This window comes from Perognathus longimembris, chromosome 3 (assembly GCF_023159225.1).
Source record: "Perognathus longimembris pacificus isolate PPM17 chromosome 3, ASM2315922v1, whole genome shotgun sequence".
Classification (NCBI taxonomy): domain Eukaryota; kingdom Metazoa; phylum Chordata; class Mammalia; order Rodentia; family Heteromyidae; genus Perognathus; species Perognathus longimembris.
The window spans coordinates 24,583,865-24,611,583 of NC_063163.1; the positions used below are offsets into that span (position 1 = coordinate 24,583,865).

At 37.5% G+C, this 27,719-nt stretch overlaps 2 protein-coding genes across 2 annotated transcripts in view; one reads left to right on the plus strand and one right to left on the minus strand.

The window, feature by feature from the left end:
- Pibf1 (progesterone immunomodulatory binding factor 1) overlaps positions 1-5,637 on the minus strand; it is a 137,872-nt gene extending 132,235 nt beyond the window's left edge. Inside the window, exons 1-2 of the mRNA XM_048341252.1 lie at positions 5,471-5,637; positions 4,113-4,403 (exon numbers count right to left, since the gene is read on the minus strand). Coding sequence (XP_048197209.1) covers positions 4,113-4,364 — 252 coding nt within the window. The 5' untranslated portion in view covers positions 4,365-4,403; positions 5,471-5,637. The remainder of the gene's footprint in view (positions 1-4,112; positions 4,404-5,470) is intronic.
- Positions 5,638-5,874: 237 nt separating this feature from the next.
- On the plus strand, positions 5,875-27,040 carry Dis3 (DIS3 homolog, exosome endoribonuclease and 3'-5' exoribonuclease). Its single transcript, XM_048341251.1, has 21 exons — positions 5,875-6,211; positions 6,802-6,959; positions 8,344-8,537; positions 9,444-9,517; positions 10,954-11,121; positions 12,050-12,214; positions 12,832-12,945; positions 13,154-13,291; positions 14,628-14,774; positions 15,131-15,247; positions 15,669-15,770; positions 17,036-17,100; positions 17,188-17,272; positions 18,913-19,040; positions 21,877-21,963; positions 22,571-22,727; positions 24,626-24,840; positions 24,949-25,117; positions 25,199-25,357; positions 26,059-26,181; positions 26,908-27,040. The coding sequence occupies exons 1-21, from the start codon at positions 5,984-5,986 to the stop codon at positions 26,986-26,988; spliced, it is 2,874 nt and encodes a 957-aa protein (XP_048197208.1). The 5' UTR covers positions 5,875-5,983; the 3' UTR covers positions 26,989-27,040.
- Positions 27,041-27,719: the final 679 nt, after the last annotated feature.

Here is a 27,719-nt window from a genome sequence, read left to right on the forward strand (position 1 = left end):
ATTATTAGCACTAGCAGATGGGCCATAGGTAGCCAACAGAAAGCATTACCAACCTGTACCAAATTACTGTCAAGTACTAAATGGTATCTGCGAGCTAGATGTTCCCCAACATTGCACAATTTCCTGCATTTTCCAAGCCCCCAAAGCAACAAACAAACCTGAGTCCTTTTGGAGATATCTGCATAAACTATCCTGATAGTTTCTTCATGACTTTCCTTACATAAAGTTTTACCAACTTCCACAGCTGTCTTCCTGTATCTTGCTTTTAAAAAATGCAAGCAAAAATTTACTTCCCCAATTCTGAATTCTTTAGAGAATCCTTCACTATCTTCATAAGCTTGGTGGCACAATAAGCTAGTCTTTGATCTTTCTGTTTAACATAACCATAATGTTTGCCAGTCGGCTCTGGACTGACAAGCAATCCCCATTCCAGGATAACCCTAAAGTTCTAGCACCTCTCAAATCCAATGTGAGGATTTGGTGTGACAGTAACTTATCTTGTAGCCCTAGAGAAGAAATCTATTTTGTCACTCCTTCCATTTCAGTTGGCTATAGTCAGACACCATTTTGAAAGTTCAGTACCCCTTATTGTGGGGTAATATAATGACAAACATCACAACACCTAAAACCCTTGAGACATGATTAAGATCTGAATCTATCTATGGTACAGAAGAGGGACAGAAGGGGGAGATGGCTATGGAAGGCAGCTGTGGAGAAAGGTAGCATGGACATGAACCTACTGAGAAGTTAAGGCAGCAGGGAGCTCAAGCCAGAGGGTGCATAGTGGCAAGTGGTGTTGCCTTCTGTGGCAAAGAGTGAGGCTCATTATTGAGGATGACAAGACACTAGAGCTCTCAGACGGTGGCCCAAGACATGGTCTCCAGTGCTAATTCTCTGCTGCATGTAGTTTGCTGCTGGGCAGGTCTGAAAGTGCTAAGTTCAGGTCCATTAGATCCCTTGATTTCTTTAGCCACTTCTCCCCACAGGGTGCTTCACTACTAGTGAGATCTGAAATCACTGAGATTGGTGAGCAGAATGCTGAGTTCCCTCAGTACACTCTTGCCCAAGATCCGAGTATAGAGAGCTCAGTGCTGATTGCTACCTTTATTCTCCAATCTATCTGGGAAACACCATTAGGCTTGGACATTTTGTGGGCCTGTGTGTATAAACTAGAGAACCAGTAGAGTAAATGGATACCTATCTGGCCCACAAGACACAAAACTGTGGCATTTGTTACGCAAATAAAGGAAACTTCTAAAATGAAATAGCCCTGAAGCTGACAAATGATCCTTGACCAGTCCAAGCCTCAGCCCACATACTAGGACAGCCAGAATAGTGTGGCTCTTATGATATCTTCTTTCCTCTTCTCTGAATAGTACTGGGGACAGAGCTCTCAACTAACCCCTATTACAACTGGAGAAACATCCAATGCACAAAATATAAAATTCAAGGCAACATGACTCCACCAAAAGTTTACAACTCTTCAATACTCAAATCCAAAAATACTGAAAAGGATGAAATGCTAAAGAATATCAAAGTCTAATTTAAAAAAAATATCAACACCTCAAAGTGGATTTGAATAAAAGGATAAAAGAAGTCAATTTAAGACATGGACATGAAAGTCAACAACCTGGATGGGAAATATATCACAGAGATAAATTCTGGAGGAAAAAAAGAAATTTGGGAAATGAAAAGCTCAATGAGTCCAATGAAAAATCCAATTGGAAGTATCACTGACAGACTAGAAGGAAGAAAGAATGAATTTCACTAAGATGATTTTGAGGAATGATTACATTCAGATAGCAATATAGCAACAAAGAAAACAAAAAACAACCATGCTCATAAACGTTACAACATCCAACACCATTAAGACATGATTAAGAACTGAATCTATGGGCTGGGGATATAGCCTAGTGGCAAGAGTGCCTGCCTCGGATACACGAGGCCCTAGGTTCGATTCCCCAGCACCACATATACAGAAAACGGCCAGAAGTGGCGCTGTGGCTCAAGTGGCAGAGTGCTAGCCTTCAGCGGGAAGAAGCCAGGGACAGTGCTCAGGCCCTGAGTCCAAGGCCCAGGACTGGCCAAAAAAAAAAAAAAAAAAAGAACTGAATCTATGGTGTAGAAGAGGAATAGAAATATATGTTAAAGGCATTTTATTAAAATCAGTAAGATTACAGCAGCAAATTTCTCAAATACAAAGAAAGAAATAGATATCCAATTCCATGGGGGCATTTAGAATATGATCAGGAAAAAGCTCTCCCAACAACAAATTAGAGTTAACATTATAGAATAAAGAAAGAATATTGGAAGCTACAAGTAGATTTTCCAAGCAAACCTATCAGAATATCAGGAGACCTCTCAGTAGAAAATCTAACTGCCAGGAAAGCACACACAGACTGATGTATTTCAAACCTTTCAACAAAAACTGTTCAATAATGACTCATATATCTAGAAAAGTTATTAACACTGAAGATGAAATAAAAACCTTCCATGAACAATAAACATAAACTAAAGCAACTTATGACCACTAAATGAAGCCTGCAGAAGAGACATAACGGAATACAAATCAAAAAGAGGAAGAATGATATACATAAGCAGAAGAGTTCAACAAAGAACAAATCTCACTGGAAGAAAAGAAGAACAAGTCAGGAGATAAAAACCACAAACATTACCATTCAGTAAACAAGAAAACTTCTAATGAAAAAAAGCAAAGTTAGTAAAAACCTCAATACTGTTGGGAACATAGGGTCACATTAACTCTAGATACAGTAACAGTGGGTGAATTAAATATCTATAGAAAAACAACAATACCTTCAAGGAACAGATAATACACTTCTAAATAAATTCTAGAATCCCAGGAAATGATACTAAGAATTGGCAAATTAAAAAGTTTCTGCACAGCAAAGGAAACAATTAGCAGAGTAAAGAGTGAATGGGAGAGAATTTTTGTCACCTGACAATTAAACAAGGGAATCATATCCAGAATATAGTAATAACCCCAAAAAGAACAAATAATCCAGTCAAGACTAGATATACAGTTCTCAAAAGAAGTAAAAGGGCCAATGAATATATGAAAAAAAAAGTCAACGTTAGTTATTAGGGAAATGCAAATCACAACTACAGACAACTTTCACTATGAAAACAAGGAAACAACAAACTCGTTAGGATGGGGGAGAATTGAGGATAAAAACTACAGGATGAATGTCAAAAGAACATAATACAGGAGTAAATGTAATCAAAGGACATTATATACATGTATGAAAATGCCATAAAACGCATTAAAATATACACTACCACCTCCCCTTTAGAAAGATAGTATCTTCTCAAAAACAGAAGTAGTAAAATAACCTCCTGAATTACTATGTATTTCTTAGGGCTAGTAAATACTTTACTGGGACTGCCATAAACTATTCTGTAATTGTAAATAACCACACAGGACAGTAAAACAAAGATGAAGACTTTTTTTTTTTTTGGCCAGTCCTGGGGCCTGAACTCAGGGCTTGGGTGCTGTCCCTGAGATTCTTTTACTTAAGGCTAGCACCACTTCCAGCTTTTTCTGTGTATGTGGAACTGAGAACTAACTCAGGGCTTCATGCATGCTAGGCAAGCACTCTGTCACTAAGCCACATTCCTAGAACCAAAGACATTATATGCATAGTAAACACCACTTGCTGAAGACTATGGTACCTAAATATATGACTACAACAGTGACATAGGCTGAATCAGAAAAGCAAAATTAATTATGCTACCAAACTGAAAGGCATAATTAAGTAGCAAATGGAAAGGTCAAATCAAAGAAATTAAATCTCTAAGGAAAAAGACCATTATAAGCTTGACGTTTTTGTTTATACTAGTCACTCACATCAGGGTCAGTAAACTAGGAAACAACTTGCCTAGTAATTTCATCTAAAAAACTCATACTAATGCTACACTTTTATGCCCTTACCAATTTATTTTTGTAAGTAATTGCTGCTCACATTTAAATTACCCAGTGTTGGACAATAAATATCTGTATCATTTTGAGTTTAAGTAACGTGCAAATGTGATTATTTATTTGCAGTTTAAAACCTATAAAGAATGCAAATAACAAAACTCACACTTGATCTTACCTTTGTAAGATAATCCATTTTCAAATTGTCAATCATCATAGTTTTCTGGGATAACTCTATCTTTAGTAATTGAATATTATGAAGTAGTTCTTTCCGTTCAATTATTTGTCTGGTGATTTTGACTTTACCCTCTCGCTCTTCTGATGAGGAAATGTCATCTGTATGAATTGTTGTTTCTAAACTGATATCTTCAGATTCCAGAGAACTAGAGATGTTCACTTTTTTTGACTCCTTAGGAATTTTTCGAGACATTTTTTTTAAAAAAATGAGTCAGTTTTTGAATTCAATTTTCTGTAGATTAAAAAGAAACATTAACTTAAGTATAATGAAACACGAATGGAAAGCATTGAGCTTCTTAAATGGTAAGCCGTAAGGATTCCCCCTAAATAATTGGGCGATTTAGAAGAGTCTCAAGAACCCTACAATAAATTACTGCTCAAATCAAACAGATTCATTAAAACTAGCCCTTTGATGAACAACAACAAAAAAGTACCTGGGGAGAAACAAAATTTTAAAATGTACAAGACAACGGGTAAACCCCACTAATATCCAAGAGTGAACCAAATGAAGGTAACACAATCTCAGAGAAACATTTCTCTTTAGAGAGATAGTACTTAAAATATGAAGGGGTTTGGACATCTGTAGAAAGGAAATCATGTAGGTACTACGGGTTTTTTTTTTTTCCTCCTCTAATTGGATGGAGTAGTGTAAAATAACGGTGGAAATTAAGTGTTTTAGCAGTATCAAATTTCTGTTATTCTGAATAATGATACCCCGGTGGGCCCAGCCATGAACATTTTAAATGTCACGTGTTCTACAGGTAATAAAACATCACTGAATTTTAACAAGCGGTTGTCAAGTGAGTCAAAAGCACTTTCTTTTTCATAGAGTAGATCACAGAATGAAAACAAGCAAGTCGGAGGAATAAACAATTCTAAACTACAGAACCTCTTGCCGTTTGGCAAGCATTTGAGCAGCTACCCCGTTTCACCCTACACGAAATAACCATTTAATCATGCTCTTCTACAATATTTCGGTTTTCCTCAATGGGAAGATTGGGAACGAACCATCAAAAACAAAGGTCGGAAGTGGAGCTGTGGCTCAAGTGCCAGCCTTGAGCACACAAGCTTGGGGGGCAGCGCCCTGGCCTCAAGTCCAAGCACCAGGACCAGCACGAAAAATAAATAACTAAAAACTAAGGCGGGGTAGGTAAAACCACAGACAAATCCTTTCCCGGATTTTAAAGGACAAGAGATTTAGGCTTTCCCATGGTCAGGCGGGAAGCGGAACTTTGGCTGCTGGGAACATTCTTTGCCCGGCGCGGGAAAGCAATGGGGAGACAGTTAAGTGCCAGCTACCTGGAGAACTTCAGGGACTCCGCATCCAAGGCACAGCCTGTCCGCGCCTCAGCCTCTCCGAGGAACCGAGCCTGCAGTCTTTGGGTTGCAGCCCCTCAACACTGGAATCTCTGGGCCCGGGGCCGTTAGAAGCCGTCTCCAAGACAACCATCCCCGCACCCCGAGGAAACCGGAAGACAGCGGCGCGCACGTGCCCGCGACTCCGGAACTCAGCCTCCAGGGTCCACAGCGGCGCGAAAAGCAAAGCAGGCTGGGAGTTGGAGTCCAGAGGTAATTCTCGCCCAGCGCATCTGGCCAATCTGCGCGGCGGTACGAAGGAGGGGGGGCGGGGGAGAGGAGTGTCAACTATAGTCCCGCAGGGAGTTTTCTCGCGAGAATTGTATACTGCCAGTCTGAAACGGGAAGAGGGAAACCTCTCGGGGAAGAGGAGTTGTGCCTCAGCGCTCCAGATTGAGGCCCATTGGTTGTGGAGAGTTCGGCGGCGATCGAGATTCCACGCTGCGACGGGGCGAGATGCTCAAGTCTAAGACGTTCTTAAAAAAGACCCGCGCGGGCGGCGTGATGAAGATCGTGCGGGAGCACTACCTGCGAGACGACATCGGCTGCGGGGCCCCGGGCTGCGCTGCGTGTGGACGGGTGCTCGAGGGGCCGGCTCTGGAGCCGCAGCCGCTCGACCCCGCCAGCAGCCTCTGGCCGGGGCCGCACTACTTGCTGCCTGACACCAACGTGCTGCTGCACCAGGTGCGTCCACGCGCTGGCAGCACGCGGGCCACAGCGGCACACCGGGGGCGGGGCGGGGGAGTGGCAGGGAAAACGGGGCGCAGGGAGGCGGGGCGCTGGCAGTACTTTGGGAGAGGAGGCTTATGGACCCAGACAGACTTCCTGCTTTCTAGGCCGAGGTTATTTTCTGTAGATTTTTATTTTTAGTTTCTTTTCAGTTTTTACAGTCTTACTTTTAGACACGTTGATTTTCTAACTCTCGGTGTCTCTTCTGCCTATAGATTGTAAGTGTCTGGAAGCTGGGGAGCTGGGCTTCCGTGGCCTCCTGATTGAGACCCCCGCCCCTCCCCAGACAGATTGTAAGTGCCTACGAACAAAAATGATGTAGGCCAACGTGTTTATTGATAGCGTTAATTCTAGCAAGTTTTACTAAGGGTCTGTTTTGTAGTGCTCTCCTCCCCTAGACCTAAAGGGTCCAGTGACTATTGTCACTTTTCCTATAGCATAGTAACTCTAGTGTACTGTAGAGTCAGTGTTCTTAAACTGTGACACGATTGTCTTTGACAGAAGCTGTTCTATATATGAATATAGGCAAACCTTTTTCTTTTAAGATTGATGTCCTAGAGGACCCTGCCATCAGGAATGTGATCGTGCTGCAGACCGTCCTCCAGGAAGTGAGAAATCGGAGTGCTCCCATATATAAGCGAATCAGAGATGTGACTAATAACCAGGAGAAGCATTTCTACACGTTCACTAATGAGCATCATAGGTAAGGAAAATTCAGTATTGCAGAACCATCAGATGAACTAAATTGGAGAGAGGATTCTTGGAACTCATTTGTGCCATTATCAGAGATAAACAATAATGTGACATGCTTTTTGTTTGTATGGATCTTGCAAAAATCACATGGGCAACAAAACAAGAGTCTCTGACTCTCAGGCTGTAATAGTCTTAGTTCCAAAACTTTCATTTTAAGGTAGTTCTTAAAATGGCAGGATTTATGCCTTTTACAGTGAAGCATTTGTAGACTTATTCCTCGCACCTTGAAATGTAGAAACAAACATTTGTTTCTCAATACTGGCAAATTTTTGTGGATAGCTCAAGTGCTGTGAGTGGACTTTAGTAACCACAGACTGATGAGAACATACTTAAGACAGTAGGCAAATCTCATTTAAGATGTTATTACTTAAGTCATGTTAAAAACTAAATTCAACTTTATGACCATGGCTTTTCTCAGTAAGCTTAACAAATTGGCACAGATACATTTAATGAGGAGGAATAAAATAAAACTAAAAACTATTCATGTAAATGCCTCTAAAACTGAAGCTTACCTTTATAGGCTAGATCCTACTGTACTGGATTTTTATTACTGTGCTTTAACTATGGTTTTGAAGAACACATGGAAAGAAATACATAAATGTGCTTATGTACTTGAGAGCTCAGAGTAGAAAGATGCAGAAGCAGCATACAGTCATATCTATAGCTGGTGTATTAGACTTTCAGTAGTCTTTGGCATGTATTGAGTAATCTGTGTGTGCTATTTGTAGCATGTAGGAATTGCTGGTAATCTACAATTTGAAGTCTCATTACGAAGTCCCAAAGTTGTATTAGTTTGTTCTAACAATCTATTTAATATGCCAACCTAAAATACAAGTGTTTTTTTTTCTTGAGCTCTTTTTTTGTGAAGTAAAACTATTTTACTCTTTTTATTGTCCTATTGATTTTTTTCATTCCTAGGAAAATTGTCTTAAATACTTAAATGTAAGGAGTTTATATTATGTTTTCTGTTAGATATAAATATATTTAAGTGAAAATGGGTACACAGTTCACTTCAGTTTAGTTGTTGAGCATTTATTTCCTAAAACTTTTTTTTTTTTTTTTTTTTTTTACCAGTCCTGGGCCGTGAACTCAGGGCCTGAGCACTGTCCCTGGCTTCTTTTTTGCTCAAGGCCAGCACTCTGCCACTTGAGCCACAGCGCCACTTCTGGCCATTTTCTGTATATGTGGTGCTGAGGAATCGAACCCAGGGCCTCATGTATATGAGGCAATCACTCTTGCCACTAGGCCATATTCCCAGCCCCTCCTAAAACTTTTTACATATTTGTGGTTCTGTTGATTTTTCTTACTTCCATTTCTTTTCCCTTTACATTTAGAGAAACCTATGTAGAACAAGAACAGGGAGAAAATTCTAATGACAGAAATGATAGAGCCATTCGAGTAGCAGCAAAATGGTACAACGAACATTTGAAGAAGATGTCAGCGGAAAATCAGCCGCAAGTTATCTTTATCACAAATGACAAGAAAAACAAAGAGAAAGCTGTAGAAGAAGGAATACCAGCCTTCACCTGTAAGTTTTAATGTTGAATGTATTACTGCAGTTTTGCAAATACATGTCAATTTCTGGTCAGATGATCAGCTGACTACTTTATATTTTTATTATATAATTTCCTGTGACTTTCTTAATTTCTAAATTGGAGTTTCAACTATAAGTTTTTAAACAACTGTAAAGTTTGATTGCTCAGTGGCTATAATTTTTCCCTTGCCACCTGCATTTTATTTAGCATTTAAAATCTCAGATGTGCTAGACCCACTTCTTCGGCATGACTACATCAACAGATTTGTTTTTGTTTTTTGTTTTTTGTTTTTGTTTCTTGGCCAGTCCTGGGCCTTGGATTCAGGGCCTGGGCACTGTCCCTGGCTTCCTTTTGCTCAAGGCTAGCACTCTCCCACTTGAGCCACAGCGCCACTTTTGGCCGTTTTCTGTATATGTGGTGCTGGGGAATTGAACCCAGAGCCTCATGTATACGAGGCAAGCTCTCTTGCCACTAGGCCATATCCCCAGCCCCACATCATATTTGTTTGCATTTTATTTATTTTTTAAATGTCCCATTTTCAGCAAGATTACTCATGTATTTCATATCTCAAGAAAATGGGACACTTTTAATTTTTAGGAAAATGTCAGCCTGGCAGTGGTGGCTCAGAGGCCTAATAACCCTAGCTACTCAGGAGGCTGAGATTTGAGGATCATGGTTTGGAGCCAGTCTGGGCAATCAAATCCTGAAGACTCTTATGTCCATTTAACCAGCCGAAAACTGGAAATGGAGGTATGGTCAAGTGAAAGAGCACCAGCCATGAGCAGAAAAGACTGAACTAGAGCATGAGGCTTAGACTTTGAGCCCCATAAACAGCAGACTGATAGACACATGCACACACACACACACACAGAATAATATCGACTTACTTTGTTTTTCAGGTGAAGAATACATAAAGAGCCTGACAGCTAACCCTGAACTCATAGATCGTCTTGCTTGCTTGTCTGACGAAGGGGTATGTGTTGTTTCTAAATTAGAAAAGTAAATATATTAAAATAAGCATCCTAGGATATAGTTGTAAAATTCAAAAACTGGAATATTAGAATGTGAGGTAAGTAGAAATAGAAGTGGGTTGTAAATAAGAGAAACTGTAATGGGGTTACTGAAATGCCATTTCTAAATGAAGGGACTTTAGAAAATACAGTTTCAATACAGAGTGGCTCTATATGATGAGAAAATGAATAGATTCCATGGCTGATTTGAGAGTAAGTAGTAGTAGTTTGTGAGATAAATAAGTAGCAGGCAGTACAGAAAGCAATAATGCCCACAAGAAGAGGGAAGAGAGTCATAGACAAGGTTGAAGTAGCTAGGAGCTGCTGGCACACACCTACAATCCTAACTAATCAGGAAGCTAAGATTTGGGAGATCATGGTATGAAGACAGCTCAGGCAGAATAGTCCTCAAGACTCCATCTCCAGTTAAGCAGCAAACTGGGCTAGAAGAATGGCTCAAATGGTAGAGCACCAGCTCTAAGAAAGCTGATCAAGTCCCAAGCAAGCAAGCTGAACAAGAAAAATACTGAGTTCAAACCCTAGTATTGGAAGAAAAAGATAAACCCTGTTGGGCTGGGAATATGGCCTAGTGGTAAGAGTGCTTGCCTCATATATATGAAACCCTAGGTTTGATTCCTCAGCACCACATATATAGAAAATGGCCAAAAGTGGCAGAGTGCTAGCCTTGAGCAAAAATAAGCCGGCGACAGTGCTCAGGCCCCGAGTCCAAGGCCCAGGACTGGGAAAATAAATATATTAATTAATTAATTTCAAATAAGATAAACCCTATTACATAATACTATTGCTTGTGCTTGCTTTATTGGTGCTCTGCCACTTCATCCGCACATTCAGCCCTGCCTTTTGCTGGTTATTTTGAAGAAGGAGTCTAGGAAACTTTTTTGCCTAGATGGACTGAACCATGATCTTCCAGACCTCAGCTTCCTATGTAGCTAGGATTACAGGTATGAACCTCTATCTCCTAGATTGGAGACAATGTCTCCAATTTTGTCTCCCTTTTCCTCTGTCTTTAAGCAGCCACTTTACAAGACTAGAAGTCTTGTAAAAGATAAAAACTGAACTCAATTTTTGGAATTTAGGATTGCCTTATGACATTGTAGTAATTAGCTACATGTGGCTAAGTTTTATTCAAATTTAGTATTTCAGTTGTACCATTCAGAGAAACTTGTGCCTACTGGCTAGCATATCACAAAATGATTATTCCCTTTATCACAGAAAGATGTTGTGATAGTATTGGCCTAGAAGAAACGCTATGCTTTATTCTCTTATATTCATAGTCAGTATGTTCCATAATAAGGATTTTTTTTTAAATGCCTGATACTAACTGTAATTGTACATTGAATGAAAAGTGGTGTGTTGCATCTTTTGGCTTATTTTGTAGAATGAAATAGAAAGTGGAAAAGTAATATTTTCAGAGCATCTTCCTTTAAGTAAACTACAACAAGGCATAAAATCTGGTTCATACCTTCAAGGAACATTTAGAGCTAGCAGGGAAAATTATTTAGAAGCTACAGTGTGGATTCATGGAGACACCGAAGAATATAAAGAGGCAAGTATATAAATTCTTTGTTGTTGTTAAGACTTTTTTGGTTTAATTTTGGTTTTATTTGTTTGTTTATGTGGTACCAAGGAATTGAACCCAGGGCATGCTAGACAAGTACTCTACCACTAAGCCACATTTCCAGCCAGAGTTGTAAATTTTTTAATGCTAAAATACTTCATTGTCCATTCGCTTTTATTTAGTAAGCTTAAAATTTTTGTTTGAGAATTTAAACTTAGCTTTTTTTTGCAGATTGAAGGAAGACATAAATACTAGGAGAATTAATCAGCTTTTTAGGAACTTGGGTTTTGAATAAAAGAACTTGCTGTTACCTTACTTGTAAGTGAATAAATTATTCACCAGAAACTATGAGTGGCTTCTGCTTTGTATATTAGAGTTCCTTATGACAAATACTGCTCATGTTACATGTCAGTAATAGGGCTTGACCTCAGTGCCTGGGTGATGTCCATTAGCTTTTTTTGCTCAAGGTTGGTGCTCTATCACTTGAGTCATACCTTTATTTCTGGCTTTTTGGTGGTTAACTGTAGATTAAACATCTCAAGGATTTGAGTACCCAGCCTGGCTTCAAACCATGATTCTCAAATCTCAGCCTTTTGTACTATGATTACAGGCACAAGCCACTGGTGCCCAGCTTAAATTTTCACTTGTACCAGTCAATCAAGACCTTAGAATTTAGGTGTGTGAGTAATTTTACCAAGTCTCTTGGTACCATTGTAAGTTATAATGGAGCCATAAGCATAGCTCATATTTTCTTGTGTATTTTTTTACTTACTTTAGGAATTGAAGGTTTGGAATAAAGGAAAGCTAAGGAAATATGAAGAGAATTAGAGATATTTTTAATACATAAAAACTTCTCTTGGCTAATATTTCCATGATTGCCATTAAAATACTGGAACCCTTGCCATTTATTGTGTAGATAATTTTACAAGGGCTGAAACACTTAAACCGAGCTGTTCATGAAGATATTGTGGCTGTGGAACTTCTCCCCAAGAGTCAGTGGGTGGCACCATCTTCTGTAGTTTTACAAGATGAAGGACAGAATGAGGATGATGTAGAAAAAGAAGAGGAAAGAGAACATATGGTATGCAACTAAGCAGGTTTTAACTTTTGTCTGTATAACTATTATTATTATTATTATCATGATTATATTTTATAGGAGGGATTTCATTGTTACATTTCACATGTTTACAATGTAGTTCAGTCACTCTCATTCTGTGTGCTATCACTTAACATGCCAACTTTGGAGAATGTTTATTAGTAAGTTTTCTTGTTTTCAGAGTTATTGAATGAAATTATAGTAGGCTTCATAAGATCTTCAGAGTATAATTCTTAGGCCTGTGTATTAATAAATCCTTACATTAAAGCCAAAAAGTGAGTTCTGACATTTATACAGTTATTATTTATGTAAGGTACTAGAATTTGAACTCAGGACTTCATGATTGCTAGGCAGGCTGTCTACTGCTTGAGTCACCCCTCTAGCTGTATTGTTTCTTTTTTGATCAACCATTTTTGTGGTGGTTTGTTTCATTGAACCATTTTAATGGTTTGGATGAGCGTGTTCTTTTCTAGAATTTTGAGACATTCTGAATTTTATGTCATAATTTACTATCTGAGTGTAATAGTGTTCATGTAACTAACAGTTAATTTTGAAGGGAAATTGACTTATACTAACTAGAGAATTTAATTTTTATATCTCAGCTCAAGACTGCTGTCAATGAAAAAATGTTAAAGCCTACAGGTAGAGTCGTAGGAATTATAAAAAGGAATTGGAGACCATATTGTGGCATGCTTTCCAGGTCTGACATTAAAGAAGTGAGTAAAAAGTACATTACTGTTAAAAAAAAAAAAAGATATGATATTGACTAGAACTTCAGTCTTCTTTTGCATCTATTTTCAGATGGAGGGGTGGTAGGGGGCCTGGGTGTATGTAGCTCAGTAATACTAGAATTCCTGCCTAGCATACGATTGAACCTCAGCATTAAAAAATAAACAAAACACCTTATTTCTTAATTTTTTGTAGTCAAGAAGACATCTCTTTACACCTGCTGATAGGAGAATCCCACGAATTCGTATAGAAACCAGACAAGCTTCTACATTGGAAGGACGGAGAATTATTGTTGCTATTGACGGTTGGCCCAGAAATTCCAGATATCCAAATGTAAGCTTAAGGAACTAGTTTTATTTTAGAATATTTAATGAAAAGTCTTTGAATCACATTGTTGCTTTTAAGGAAAATAGAATACTCTTCTGTATTAGAGTTGTAGGGAAACAGGGATATTTCACAATTGTCTGTTAATGTATACAATTTTAAAGTAAATTTTATGAAATTCAATTATAAATTATGATTTTTATTCAGATTGCCAAACAACTTTTAATGATCAAGTCTTCAGAAAGGAGTCCTAAGTAGATTCTAATCAATATATTGTAAAGTTTTTTTTTAATTATCATACATTAGTTATATGGGTAGGAGAGGTTATTTAAATATCATTACATACATGTATATAGTATCTTCCAGGAATTTTTCCCCCCCCTCTTTTTTTTTTCCTGCTGGTTTTGGTGCCTGAACTTGGCCTGGGCACTGTCCTTGAGTTTTGTTTTGCTCAGAGTGAGCTCTCTACCAGTTGAGTACAGTGCTATTACTGTTTTTTTTTTGTTTTGAGTAGTTTATCAGAGTTGAGGGTCTCCCAGAGAGCCAGCTGAGCAGGAGAGTCTGTGAGAGACTCATCTTCAATAGCCGTTCAGAAAACCTGAAGTGGCATAGTGGCTCATGTGGTAGAGCACTAGCCTTGAGCTGAAGAGGTCAGGAACAGCACCCAGGACCAGAGTTTAAGCCCCATGATGACAAAAAAAAAAGTCTCAGAGTTTCCACGGGCTGACTTCAAACTGAGATCCTCAGGTCTTAGCCTTCTGAGTAGCTAGCATGACCTGCCTCCATCATTTTTGAATCGTGTGTGTGTGTGTGTGTGTGTGTGTGTGTGTGTGTGTGTGTGTGTGTTGGTTTAAGAGGCTTGAATACAGGACCTAGTCATAGTCCCTGGCTCTCCAGGCTAGTTGCTCTACCACTTTGAATCTCATGGATTTCCTGCTTTGATTGGCTTTGAACCATAATCCTCAGATCTCAATTCCACCCCCAGCTTAATATTGACAGTTCATAGGAGTTTTTGCCAGTCCTGGGGCTTGGACTCGGCCTGAGCACTGGCCCTGGCTTCTTTTGCTCAAGGCTAGCACTCTACCACTTGAGCCACAGTGCCACTTCAGCTTTTTCTGTATATGTGGTGCTGAGGAATCGAACCCAGGGCTTCATGCTTGCAAGGCGAGCACTCTACCACTTAGCCACATTCCCAGCCCAGTCTTTGTGTTTTTAATTTAGAAAAGAGTCAGTTTTAAGTAATTAGAAGTGCTGAAAAGGTGTATGAAATGCTGGAGAATTTAATAGAATAATAAAATGTCAACTATATAAGCTTTGCCTTTCTAACAATACTTTTTGATTTTAGGGCCATTTTGTAAAAAATTTAGGCGATGTTGGAGAGAAGGAGACAGAAACAGAGGTCCTGCTGCTGGAACATGATGTTCCTCATCAGCCCTTCTCCCAGGCTGTTCTCAGCTTCCTGCCCAAGATGCCCTGGAGCATTACTGACAAGGCAAGTTAAAGGAATTGGGAGTGACTTTATAGAGTCCCTTCTTGCCGTTGTTGATTTCTGTGTGTGTTTGGAAATAAAACCAACATCCTTCCTCCTTTCTCACATTTATAGCTGCTTACAGCACTGTTAGGTATTAATTACCTAAATCATTTGTTGTTTTTCACTGAATACTAAAGTCTTCTAGGCAGCACACAGTAGTCTATGTCAAGTTTTTCAAAGGCAGGGAAGTTGTGCTTCTAAATCGTGTGGTTGTTGACAATTTACAGTTACTTTAATAGAGATATTGTTATTGGTTTCACAAGAGCTATGTTGGAGTTGTACTAGGAAAATATTTCTTCCTTTAATGTCAATTCTAGGACATGAAAAACCGAGAAGACCTGAGGCATCTTTGTGTTTGCAGTGTGGACCCTCCAGGCTGTACGGATATAGATGATGCTCTGCATTGTAGAGAGCTCACTAATGGGAATTTGGAGGTATTTGTGGGGGTCCTGTCATTTTGTCCTAAATATAATTCTGTGCTTTTCATCTTTTGCCTAGGTTTGCCTCAGAGCCTTGTCTTCCTACATAGCTAGACAGGCATGCACTTTCATGCCTGGCTCCCTTGCTGACATTGAGTCTTGTTAATTTCTTATCCAAGTTGGCTTCAAACTTTGATTCTTATCTCTGCCTCCTAATTAGCTAGGAATTCCAGCCCCCGCCACTATGCTTGGCTTTGAGTTCATTTTCTTTTGACCTAGCATAGAATTGTGAATTAAACTTGGGAAATTAAAGCTGCAAAAACGAAGGATGTGACCAATGCATTTTTCAATTTACCTAAGTTCTCATATGAACTCCATTAGTGTGTCTATTGTACTAATGAAACATACTGACACTTTTTTGTTTTATCATTTTAAGGTTGGTGTTCATATTGCTGATGTTAGCCATTTTATTAGGCCAGGAAATGCCTTGGATCAAGAGTCAGCAAGAAGAGGCACAACTGTATATCTTTGTGAGAAGGTATGTGTTGAATTTAAAATCTTGTAATAACCATGAGTTTGGAGTGGGTGGTGCATTTCTTATTGAAAGTTCCTTGGGTTTTTTTTTTTTTTGTCAGTCATGGGGCTTGAACTAAGGGCCTGGGTGCAGTCCCTATGCTCTTCTGCTCAAGGCTAGTGCTCTACCACTTTGAGCCATAATACCACTTCTAGTTTTCTAGGGGTTAATTTAAGGATAAAACAGTCTCACTGACTTTCTGCCTGGGCTGGCTTTAAACAGTGATCCTGACATCTCAGCCTCGTGAGTAGCTAGGATTACAGGCATGAACCCCTGGTGCCTGGCTTTGATTTATTACTTAGAAACAGGGTCTTGGCTATGAAGCCCAACTTGGCCTTGAACTTCTAAAAGTGGTCAGTGAATTTTTAAGTAGTTATTTGAGCTAGTACTAGTATACAATTTGAATCAGTTTTTTTATTAAAATAAGTACATAGAATTAGGTGGTCTAAAATTACTAAAAACATTGCAGTTTCCTAGTTATTTACTAGTCTAATGTAAATGAAATTGACATAAATGATAGTGTGGCATTAAACAGAATGAATGACAAAGTGCTAGAATGGTTTAGCTTATTTTATCTTTTAGATTCATAATCAAAGTTCCTCATGTAGCTTTTTTACCATAAATTTTAGTTTCCCACCCCCCTCCTTTTTGGATCTCGCAGTATTTTTTCAACACCATTTATTTGTTGCTAAGCATTGGAAAAATATGGGCATAGAACTGTCAGTTATTAAGTAACTTATACCTTCTAGAGATTTCAAAGGTTCAGAGGACAGGCAGGGCTGGAGGAGATTCATCCACTGGAATATAGTCCAGTTTTCTGTAAAAAGTTTGTAAAAAGTCTTTTTAGTTGCGGCTCACAACTAATCCTGACAACTAAGGATATTAAGATCTGAGAATCAGAGTTCAAAACCAATTCAGGCAAAATAAAGTCTGTGAGACTCTCATTTCTAATTAACTACCAAAAATCCAGAAATGGAGCAGTGGCTCAGGTGGTAGAGTGCTGGCCTTGAACACAAAAGCTAAGAGACAACTCCCAGGCCCCTGAGTTTAAACCCTAAGACTGGCAAACATTAAGAAAGTCCTTTTTACAAATAGATGTTAAAGTTGGCATTTTCTGAGTTCTCTTAATCCCAAAAACTTTGTTTTCACTTAATGCTATTTGAGAATAGAACGTAAAAGGTATGAATATAGCTAAGTAATTGGAGATGATGTTATTGTTTTTTTTACAGAGGATTGACATGGTTCCAGAGTTGCTTAGCTCTAATTTATGTTCCTTAAGATGTAACGTTGACAGGTATTTATGTTTTTTTTATGTTGACAGACTTTTGCTGTTTTTATGTATTAATTGATACTCATAAGTAAATGTACTTTTTCCCTGTAGGTTGGCATTTTCCTGTATTTGGGAAATGAATCACAATGCTGAAATCTTGAAAACAAGATTTACCAAAAGCGTCATTAACTCAAAGGTCAGATTCCTGAATTGTCTCCAATATTTAAAATTGTTATTACTTTTAACAGTTTTCAAGAATTATTTGAAAACAAATTAGGCCTAATTTTATAAGCCTTTAAAAGAGTTAATTTTTTCTTCAGTGTTACCACAAGATTGAGGTCTTCCGTTTCTTTTTTTAAGAATTTAAATATTTGTTTAATATGGCTCAGAAGTATGTGGCAGAGCTGTATTAGAAATTCACAGAGCCTGTATATACTTGGAACAATGCTATTCTTAGGCTGTAATTCAAGAACCCCAGTATTTGATCCAGTATTTGTTGTTTTCTCATTGGAAATGTTTAGTGTTTTTGAAGTTACTGTGTTTATTACTGTCTCCACTTTTTCTCATAGAAATGATTTTGTAATCAGTTAGATTCCTAGAACTATCCTGAAAGTGTGCTCAGACCAGAGTATCTTTCTCCTTCTTTGACTTTTATTCCATTTCTGCCACATCCTTCAAAGTCTCCCTCATTTAGACCTAACAGCCTTACAAGTTTTCCCAATCCCCATTTTTTCTAATCTGTTTTCCAAACCTTAGCCTGTTTTTTTTCTTTAGATTCATTGTCTTTCTTAGTCTAATTAGTAGTTGGGAAGAAAGCAGTGTTAGACTGATAATGTTATTTGAATTATTTAAGCATGCTGAGGTTTGTACTTTCACTTTTAATGAGCTAACTCTTGCTAGCCTTGATCAGTGTAAAGAAATGGTAGAAAAAAATACAGTAGACATATAAAACATTTCTTAGAAAGAGAACTCTTAGTCCTTAGTAGAGTAGTTGGTTCTCAGAAATCTAGTACCTAGTCTCTTATTTCTGATTTCTAATTAACAAAGCCATGTTTTTTCAAGAAGCTGAAAAACTCTGTTTGTATTTGGAGAGAAATAGTAACAGAAGCACCTGTTTGTGCATGTGGATTATCTGACAGAGCAGATTATGTTACATGTTTTGTTCCTTTTTGAAGAACATAAGCTTAGGGATCTATGGATTTTGTACCGTATACAAGTGTCTAGATTCCTTTTCATCTTGCCAGCAAACAACAGGGCAGTGACTTTCCTCTGGAAAGACTTCAGAGAAAAGACAACCTGCTTTTGTATTTCATTTTAGCATTACCTAAATGCACACTAACTAAAATGTAGAGTCATTAAAGTTGAGACAGTTTATTAAGGATAGTGCCATTTTATTTTCATTTAAGTTTGTTTATTTTGTATAATGCTCAGGGGAGAGGTACTGAGCCAGGAATCATAGCTGTGAGGCATATAGCTGTGAATCTCCTTCCTATTGAGTGTAAGCTTCTCAACATAATAGATCTATGTGTGGTGGAAATAGGGGACATAATGTAATTAAATAAGAAATAATATGAGATAGAATAATGTGGTTTAAATAATAAACTAGTTTTATCACTTATAGAATAATTTTAATAGGTTTTAGGTGTTTCTTCAACACCCCCATACACAACTAGCAACTTTGCTACTTCAGTGTAATAATCAGTACATGATATATACAAAACATCATATTGTATTTCTGGAATACCTATTTACCATGTATTATTAAATATCTTAATATAAAAAATTCTTTAAATGAAGAAAAGAAAAAATTAATATTAACATACAGTTCTTTGTCAGGCTTCTCTTACTTATGCAGAGGCTCAGATGAGAATTGACTCAGCAACCATGAATGATGATATTACCACTAGTCTCCGTGGACTAAATAAACTAGCTAAAATTCTGAAGAAAGGAAGAATCGCAAAAGGGTATGTTTCTAAAATATCCATAGGATATATCTTAGTTCATTCATTATAAGTATTAAGATGACTTGGATTTTTAAGGGTTTTTTTGTGTGTGTGATGGGTTTACTAATGAATTACTTAATAAGCTGAATAGACACTTAAGTAGAAATATCCTATTTTCTATCTTGTTTTAAACATTAGTAGCTTGATTCTGATTAGTAGCTTGATGGTTGGTTGTCTTTGAGTTAAAGATCTTAGAGAAATTACATGAAGGCAAAATTTTCTTAAGAGTTCTAGAAAGTTGGGCTATGGTGTCTCACACCTGTAATCCTAACTACTTAGGAGCTGACATCTGAGGATTGAGTTTCCAAGCTAGCCCAGGTAGAAAATTCTGTGAAACTCTTTATTTCTAGCTAACCAGAAAAAAGCTGGAAGTGGAGGTATGGTTTCAGTGGTAGGGAGAGTGCCAGACTTGAGTGGAAAAGCCAAATAAGAGCTGGAGTTCCTGAGTTCAAGCCACAGGACTGGCAAAAAAAATAAAAAATAATAAAAGCAAAATAAATATGACGCAAATTGAAGCCATATTTTATTTGGCAGTTTTAAAAGTCAGAGATCTAAATTTGCATTTGTAACATAGATTCTCAAACAGGAGTGATTTTTAGTTTTAAAAACTTTCTGTATTTTTTTCTTTTGAAGTAAGCAGTCTGTTGCACTAAAAGATGGTATGAATCTTCTTGGCCTTTCTTAGACTTGAGATAACAGTAGTTAAAGAGATTATACATTTTCTTCTTCGCTTCTTAATTCTCTTGGATTGAAATAACATTTTACATAGTGTGAACAAAAAAATGATCAAAATATTGTTAAGGAGGGCAAGGCTCAGTGGAGCTGCAAACACAAGGTTCTGAGTTCAAACCCCAGTACCATCAAAATAAATAAGAACAACAAATAAAACCCCGTGATTAGTATGCCTTGCTTTTAAGTTAAGTTATATTAGTAAACGCATAGTACATCTGATGTAGAACTTTCTAAGTACTTCATGACTTAAAAAGAGATACTTGTGCTGGTGATCATGCTTATAATCCTAGATATTCAGAAGGCTGAGACGCCAACTTAGGCAGACAAATTAGCCAGCAGAAAAGGCCAGAACTAGTAGTATCATTCAAGTGGTAGAGCATCAACCTTCAGTGAAAAAGCAGAGTCAACCGCAAGGGCTCCTGAGTTTGAGCCTCAGTACCAGCATATATGCATGCACAAAAGAAACATTTTCCAAATATCTTTTGTAGGATCCTTCCTGGAACCTTGGTTATACAGGTGAAGAACTGAGAAAGGAAAGGACTAGAATCTTAGTATTTTGACTTATCTCACTATTTTTTATTCCTGTCTATTTTCTTGAACTTTTTTTTTTTTTTTTTGGCCAGTCCTGGGCCTTGGACTCAGGGCCTGAGCACCATCCCTGGCTTCTTCCCATTCAAGGCTACCATTCTGCCACCTGAGCCACAGCGCCCCTTCTGGCCGTTTTCCATATATGTGGTGCTGGAGAATCGAACCCAGAGCTTCATGTGTAGGAGGCAAGCACTCTTGCCACTAGGCCATATTCCCAGCCCATGAACTTTTTTCTTTTAATCCAAGATTATCCAAGCCTCAGTAGTTTTAGTTTAATTTGGAGATCACTTGATGAAAAAACATTAGACTTGTGAGAATTTGCCTTTCTGTTTTTTGTTTTTTTTTGTTTTGTGCCAGGCCTCAGGCGCTGTCCCCAAGCATCTTTTGCTCAAAACTAGTGCTCTACCACTTAAGCTACAGTGCCATTTCTGGCTTTTTGTGAGTAATTTATTGGAGATGAGAGTCTCACAGACATTCCTGCCAGGGCTGGCTTTAAATGCAATCCTCAGATCTCAGCCTCATGAGTAGCTAGGATTGCAGGCATGAGTCACCAGTGCCTATGGAGAATTTAATTTTCAAAGAACTTGTCAATTAAGTGACTCATGCATGTAAAGCTCTTTGCTTTGTCCATTATCTGCACATAGGTCTCAAAATTAATAGCCATCAATACTTATAACATATCCATGGTAGTTATCTTCTATTTTAGGGTTGAATATACTTCAGACCTATGCAACTCCTGACATTACTAATCTACTAATAGCAGTGCCCTTTTGCCCTCCCCATTGTCTTCCACCTCCATAAATTATCTTTCATACTGCATAAAATACTACCAGTTATTTCCTCATTCATAAAAGTGATTGGAGGGCTGGGGATATGGCCTAGTGGCAAGAGTGCCTGCCTCGGATACACGAGGCCCTAGGTTCGATTCCCCAGCACCACATATACAGAAAACGGCCAGAAGCGGTGCTGTGGCTCAAGTGGCAGAGTGCTAGCCTTGAGCGGGAAGAAGCCAGGGACAGTGCTCAGGCCCTGAGTCCAAGGCCCAGGACTGGCAAAAAAAAAAAAGTGATTGGAAATTTATATGACCCAGTAAAAATTTGTTTGGGTATAAGAAAATATTTAAATAGGAACATAGGGATTCACATTTTGTTGTACTGGTGCTGTATTATTTACAAATTCTTGCCACTTGAGCCGCAGCGCCACTTCTGGCCATTTTCTGTATATGTGGTGCTGGGGAATCGAACCGAGGGCTTCATGTATACAAGGCAAGCACTCTTGCCACTAGGCCATATCCCCGGCCCCATATTTACAAATTCTTACCTGTAAAATATTTAGTTATTTATAAAACCACCCTACACTTAGTAGCCTTCGAAGAACAACTCTGATTCACTTGACATATTTTGTTTTATAGGAATTACTTTTAGAATTTTCTTCCTAATTAGCTCATATGACTAATTTGCTTCTCCTTTTTATTCAGGGCTTTGACTCTATCTTCACCAGAAGTTCGGTTCCATATGGACAGTGAAACTCATGACCCAATAGATCTACAGACAAAGGAATTGAGGTATGTAATTTGTTTTTGTAGGACAATAAATAAGATTCTGTTTTTAAATGTAATATCCATTTGCTAGTAACCAAAACAGTAATCAAAATATGTCGATAAGAATTATGATTACCATGAAATTTTCTTATTAGATGAGCAGATACGATCTTTTTAGTTTTTCTTGTATGAAACTGGGAAAGTATTAATGAAAAGATTTTGACTCAGTTTTATTTGATGTATGTATATTTTTGTTTAAAATTTTTTAGCCAAAATATTTTAGTACTCTTAATACTTAAAAATCATATTTTGATATATGTACAGGAAATGAAAATGCTTGAGTTTTATATGAATAAAAGTAAAGTAAAAAAAGTAAAGCTTGCATTTTTCTTGTGCAATTGTAAGGTCTGCTACCTAGCAGGTAAAATTTACTCAGTGCATGCATAATAAGACTATTAATAATCTTACAATAGCTTAGAAATGAGAGACACATTATTAAAAAAATGTGTTTACACACATTAATGTTTACAAGGGAAATGCTTTTATCTTGTGGATAGAAAAAATAAAGTTTGTGAATAAATGTGTTACATAGAAGTGTCAGATTCTTATCTGATGGTTTTTCCATTGGTAGAGAAACAAATTCCATGGTAGAAGAATTTATGTTACTTGCTAACATTTCTGTTGCTAAAAAAATTTATGAAGAATTTTCTGAACATGCGCTCCTTCGCAAACATCCTGCTCCACCTCCATCAAATTACGAAATTCTTGTTAAGGCAGCTAAGTCTAAGGTAAGATTCTATACTTTGAAAATTGCATATATTTGTGTTAGGGCCTGCCCACTACAGTGTAGAATTTTTCACATCTTAAAAATAGCTTTGTTATATATTGTTATAAAACTATAGCCATTGCTGGTCGCTTAGACCTGTAATCCTAGGAACTCACAATGCTGAGATCTGAGGATCATGGTTCTAGCCAGCCTGGGCAAGAAAATTTTTGAGACTCTTATCCAAATAACTACCAAAAAGCCAGAGGAGGAGCTGCAGCTTAAGTAGTAGAGCATTAGCCTTGATCAAGAAAGGTCAGGGAGAGTGCCAAGGGCTTGAGTTCAAGCCCCAGGATTGGTAACAAAAAAACATGCCAGTAGTTCTTTTATTTAAAATTTTTATTTTCTTTCAGTACTTGTACAAAGTGACTTCAATTCACCATGTCAATTTATGAATACAATGCATCTTGATGAGTAGTGATTTTGTTTGGTTTTGTTTTTTGCCAGTCCTGGGCCTTAAATTCAAGGCCTGAGCACTGTCCCTGGCTTTCTTTTGCACTCTGCTACTTGAGCCACAGTGCCACTTCCAGCTTTTTCTGTATATATGGTGCTGAAGAATCAAACCCAGGGCTTCATTCACAGTGCCATTTCCAGCTTTTTCTGTATATGTGGTGCTGAAGAATCAAACCCAGGGCTTCATGTATACAAAATGAGCACTTTACCACTAGGCCATATTCCCCAGCACCGATAAGTAGTGATTTTGATGAAATTCAGAAATCACTTATTTTAGGGATGGGTATGTTCTCCTATATTTTCATTGACATATATTTAATAAAATCCTTTAAGGTCTTTGAGAAACAGTGATAAAGGCAACTGTTCTTGTCTAAGCTATTTGTAGTGTTCTGGACATAAAAAGCTCTTCTATATCTATTCTTTATGTGTGGCTTCTGTGAACTTCTCAACTTTAGAGATTTACAAATTATTTCGTTTACTTCAACTCAGCTAAGTCCTTTTGAGGTCATGACCCTAAAATAAAAGGTGATTTATGGCATACATGAAAAGAGGAAGAGTCTAGAAGGGGAACCTTTTTTTTTAGTGCTGTATACCTTTACCTCTGATTAATAAGCTTTTAGATGTACTTTCAATATTTTTTTAATGTGTACATTTTACATTACTTTTCACATTGGTTTTCCTTGGATCATTCTGCAGTCCCATCTTCCCTGTCTAGAAAAGAGCTTGGAAAGGAACAGCATTGGATCTCAAGATATTATTCTAGTAGGGTGGTGTTAGTTTTAGATGTTCCTACTGCATTTATCCTTAACCATCCATCAGGACTGAACCAGATTCTCTGCTCCAAGGATTACCATTCAAACTACTGGATTTTCTTGCATTGTCCTATTTTTCCTAATACTTGAGTAGAGTAAGGGGGTGTTAAATATTTTTGATACAAGTCTCTAAGAAAGAAGCAGCTAGAGGTATCAAAACGTTGTTCTTACTAAACTTCAGTTGCTGGCCTTCAACTTTGTGTGAAAGATCTCTGCAGAGAAAAATGAAAACATGCTTAAAAGAATCCCTATCTACTTACTTTCTTTACCCTCAAAGAGATTAGTAAGCATTGACTCAGCACTACTATTACCACCTCTCTTCTTCCCCTTGGAGCCTCTTGACAGTCTTCATACTTGGTACATTCAAATGCATTCAGGAAATGTTAAAGTTTAATGTTCTACAAAACAATCACTACTTGCTTTTAAAGTTATTTTTAGTCTTCCTAGCAAAGAATGAAAGGTATTAGTCTAGATTATCTGATTAAAGGAAAACAACCTTGCTATGTTTGTCTAGTCTGTTTAGTTGTGTTTTGCAGACATGATAGAACTGACTTAGAAATGTGTGATTTGGTGCTTTTCCCCTGTGGTTTATTCACAGAATTTGGAAATTAAAACTGATACAGCCAAGTCTTTGGCTGATTCTTTGGACAAGGCTGAATCTCCTGCTTTCCCCTACCTAAACACTCTGTTGAGAATTTTAGCCACTCGCTGTATGATGCAAGCTGTGTACTTCTGCTCTGGAATGGATAATGACTTTCATCACTATGGCCTAGCATCCCCAATCTACACACATTTCACTTCTCCCATCAGAAGGTATTTTTCCTTATAAAACTACAGGAGATAAAAGAGTTTATTATAAATGTTAAAAAGATGCTTTAATACTAATTTGCCATGGTTCTTATTTGTCCTTTCTATACCTAGATATGCAGATATAATTGTTCACCGGCTGTTGGCTGTGGCTATTGAGGCAGACTGTACTTACCCTGAGTTGACAGACAAACACAAGCTTGCAGATATATGTAAAAATCTCAATTTCCGGCACAAAATGGCTCAGTATGCTCAACGTGCATCTGTAGCCTTTCACACCCAGGTAGCCTTCTATGTGATCTCAGGAAACATTTTATTTTTATTTAATTTCAAATGGTTTATATGATTGTATGTTATTTTGCAGTTATTTTTCAAAAGCAAAGGGATAGTAAGTGAAGAAGCCTATATTCTATTTGTGAGAAAGAATGCTATTGTGGTGTTAATTCCAAAGTATGGCTTAGAAGGTACAGTGTTTTTTGAAGAAAAAGACAAACCAAAGCCACAGCTTGTTTATGACGATGAGGTACAGTATTTCTGTTTTCCTTCTTGGGGAGAGAGGCACTAATTCTTTGCCAGGTCACAAATGATGTCTGTAAAGTGTTAATAATTTCTGTACTCTATGGAATTTATTGTAAATCTCTAAATATCAGAAGCTCCACATTTAATCAGGCCAACTAAATCTGTGGTTTCACTCACAAGTTTTTGACCTCATTGTATCTTCTTATATATAAATGGTGTGCCTGATTAATTTTTTATAGTGTGGAAAGTTTTATCCTACATAGACAGATCTGAGCCAAACAATTTTGGCTGCTCACAGCTCAGAGGTCTTTTTTTTTTTTTTTAATTTACTTGCATGTACTTCATATATCCTGAAACTTAGTAGAATTAAGTCTGTGAAAGAAGAAACAGTAATCCATGCCCGAGTTCTTTGTCCTCTATTTGGTCAATAAAATTGCTCATTAGTGGTGAGAATCCTGAGGTGAATATATGTATTTTGAGTCCACCATAATGAAAGGATAACGTATGCACAAAATAGGTCATACTTATGTGAGACCAACAGAAAATAATTTTGTTATGTGGAATACCTAGATGCATATTAATTTTGCAATTGGTTAATTTTGACTTATTTTTAAATTTAAACTGGTTATAATGATACACTATAAAGAATTAGAACAGTTTCAAGTGCAAGAAGCAATTGAGTATAATACATTTTTTTTTTCCTAGACACCTTCACTTAAAATAGAAGGTACCATGTTCCATGTGTTTGATAAAGTTAAAGTGAAAATCATGTTAGATTCGTCCAATCTTCAGCATCAGAAAATCCGAATGGCTCTCGTAGAACCACAGGTGAGATCAAGTTTATTCATTTTTCTAGTGTTATGTAATACACAGTGTACACTTTGTGAAAGATGAGATTTAGTTATGCTTTTCTACTTAATATTAGAATCCTATAAATAGTGTATACTCCAATTCTTTTCATAGCAAGTCTTATTTCTCACCGATTTCCCAAGGTGGCTAGACATCTGAGATTTTTCTGAGGAGGTTGGTCTTAAAAATGAAAACATTAGTTATCCCATCTCAACCTTCTCTGAGTTTTTCAGTCTGCTTTTTTAAATGCCAAGTGCATTGTGTGCCTTTGATTCAGGCCTGTTATCCTAGCTATTCAGGAGGCTGAAGTCTGAGGATCATGTTTCCAAGCTATCCTGGACAGAAATGTCCATGAGATTCTTACCTCCAATTAACTACCAAAAAAAGCCAGAATTAGAGCTGTGGCCTAAGTGATAGAGCACTAGCCTTGAGTAAAAAGGGGCTCAGGGACAGCATGCAGGCCAGCCCTGAGTTCAAGTCCCAGGACTTGGCACAAAAACACAAAACAAAGACACTGCCCAAAGGACAAGCTTCTCACTGAGTCTAGGCCTTACATTCACTCCTCACATGTGGAAAGTAAGTGTACTTCGTGTATAACTTACCTTTACCCTCTACCTCTGCATTGAAAGTAACATTATGGAAGGAGAAGATATGAGGCGAAATTCTTGCTTAATCACCTTATTTTTCTTATTTGCATTAATTTAGATACCAGGAATAAGTGTTCCTGCAGATACTTCAAATGACCTTAATGAACCAGGAAAAAAGAAGAGGAAATTTGAAAAGTAGCTACATTCAACAATAAAAACTTTTTATTAAAGAAGAGAGAGAATACTTCTAAGCTTGTGTGTGATGGCTTGTGTTACTTTTAGGTACATTTTAATAACTTTAAAAATTTGCATATTTATTGAACTGTTGACTGTGTTATCATACTACTTTGTCTCTAGATTGAACAGAACTATTTATGCAGAAAAATTCAATTGAACATCCATCACTTAAATGGAGACAAGATAGCAACTTCAGGGATCTGTAAAGATCATTTAAATGGAGGACTCACCTGCTCATTGAAGAGCAGTCTAATTTCGTATAAGTACTTTATTTAATATTGGTAGGAAAACAAACCCGTAGAACTTTTTTAAAAGCAAAGAATGGTCTTTTCTAAATCTTCAGCTGTGTTATATCTCTCACGTCATTATCATTTACTTAAATTAAGTGTTCTCGCTGGACTAAAAAGTATCTCACATTTAATTAGTGACCCATTAACAAGTGTAAATATTTGGGAATTGGTAAAAAATAAAATAAAAACAAGAAATAAGATATTTTGGCCTGATTGAGAAAATAGTAGATAACAGGTAAAAATACCTTTGACCTTTTACCTTTGACTTTATAGTGACATCCCCAAATAAGGCTTTAGGGCTGAGAAAGAATAAAAATTGTACTTTAGGGCTGGGAAGGTGGCCTAGTGGTGGAGTGCTTGCCTAGCATGCATGAAACCCTGTGTTCTATTCCTCAGTACCACA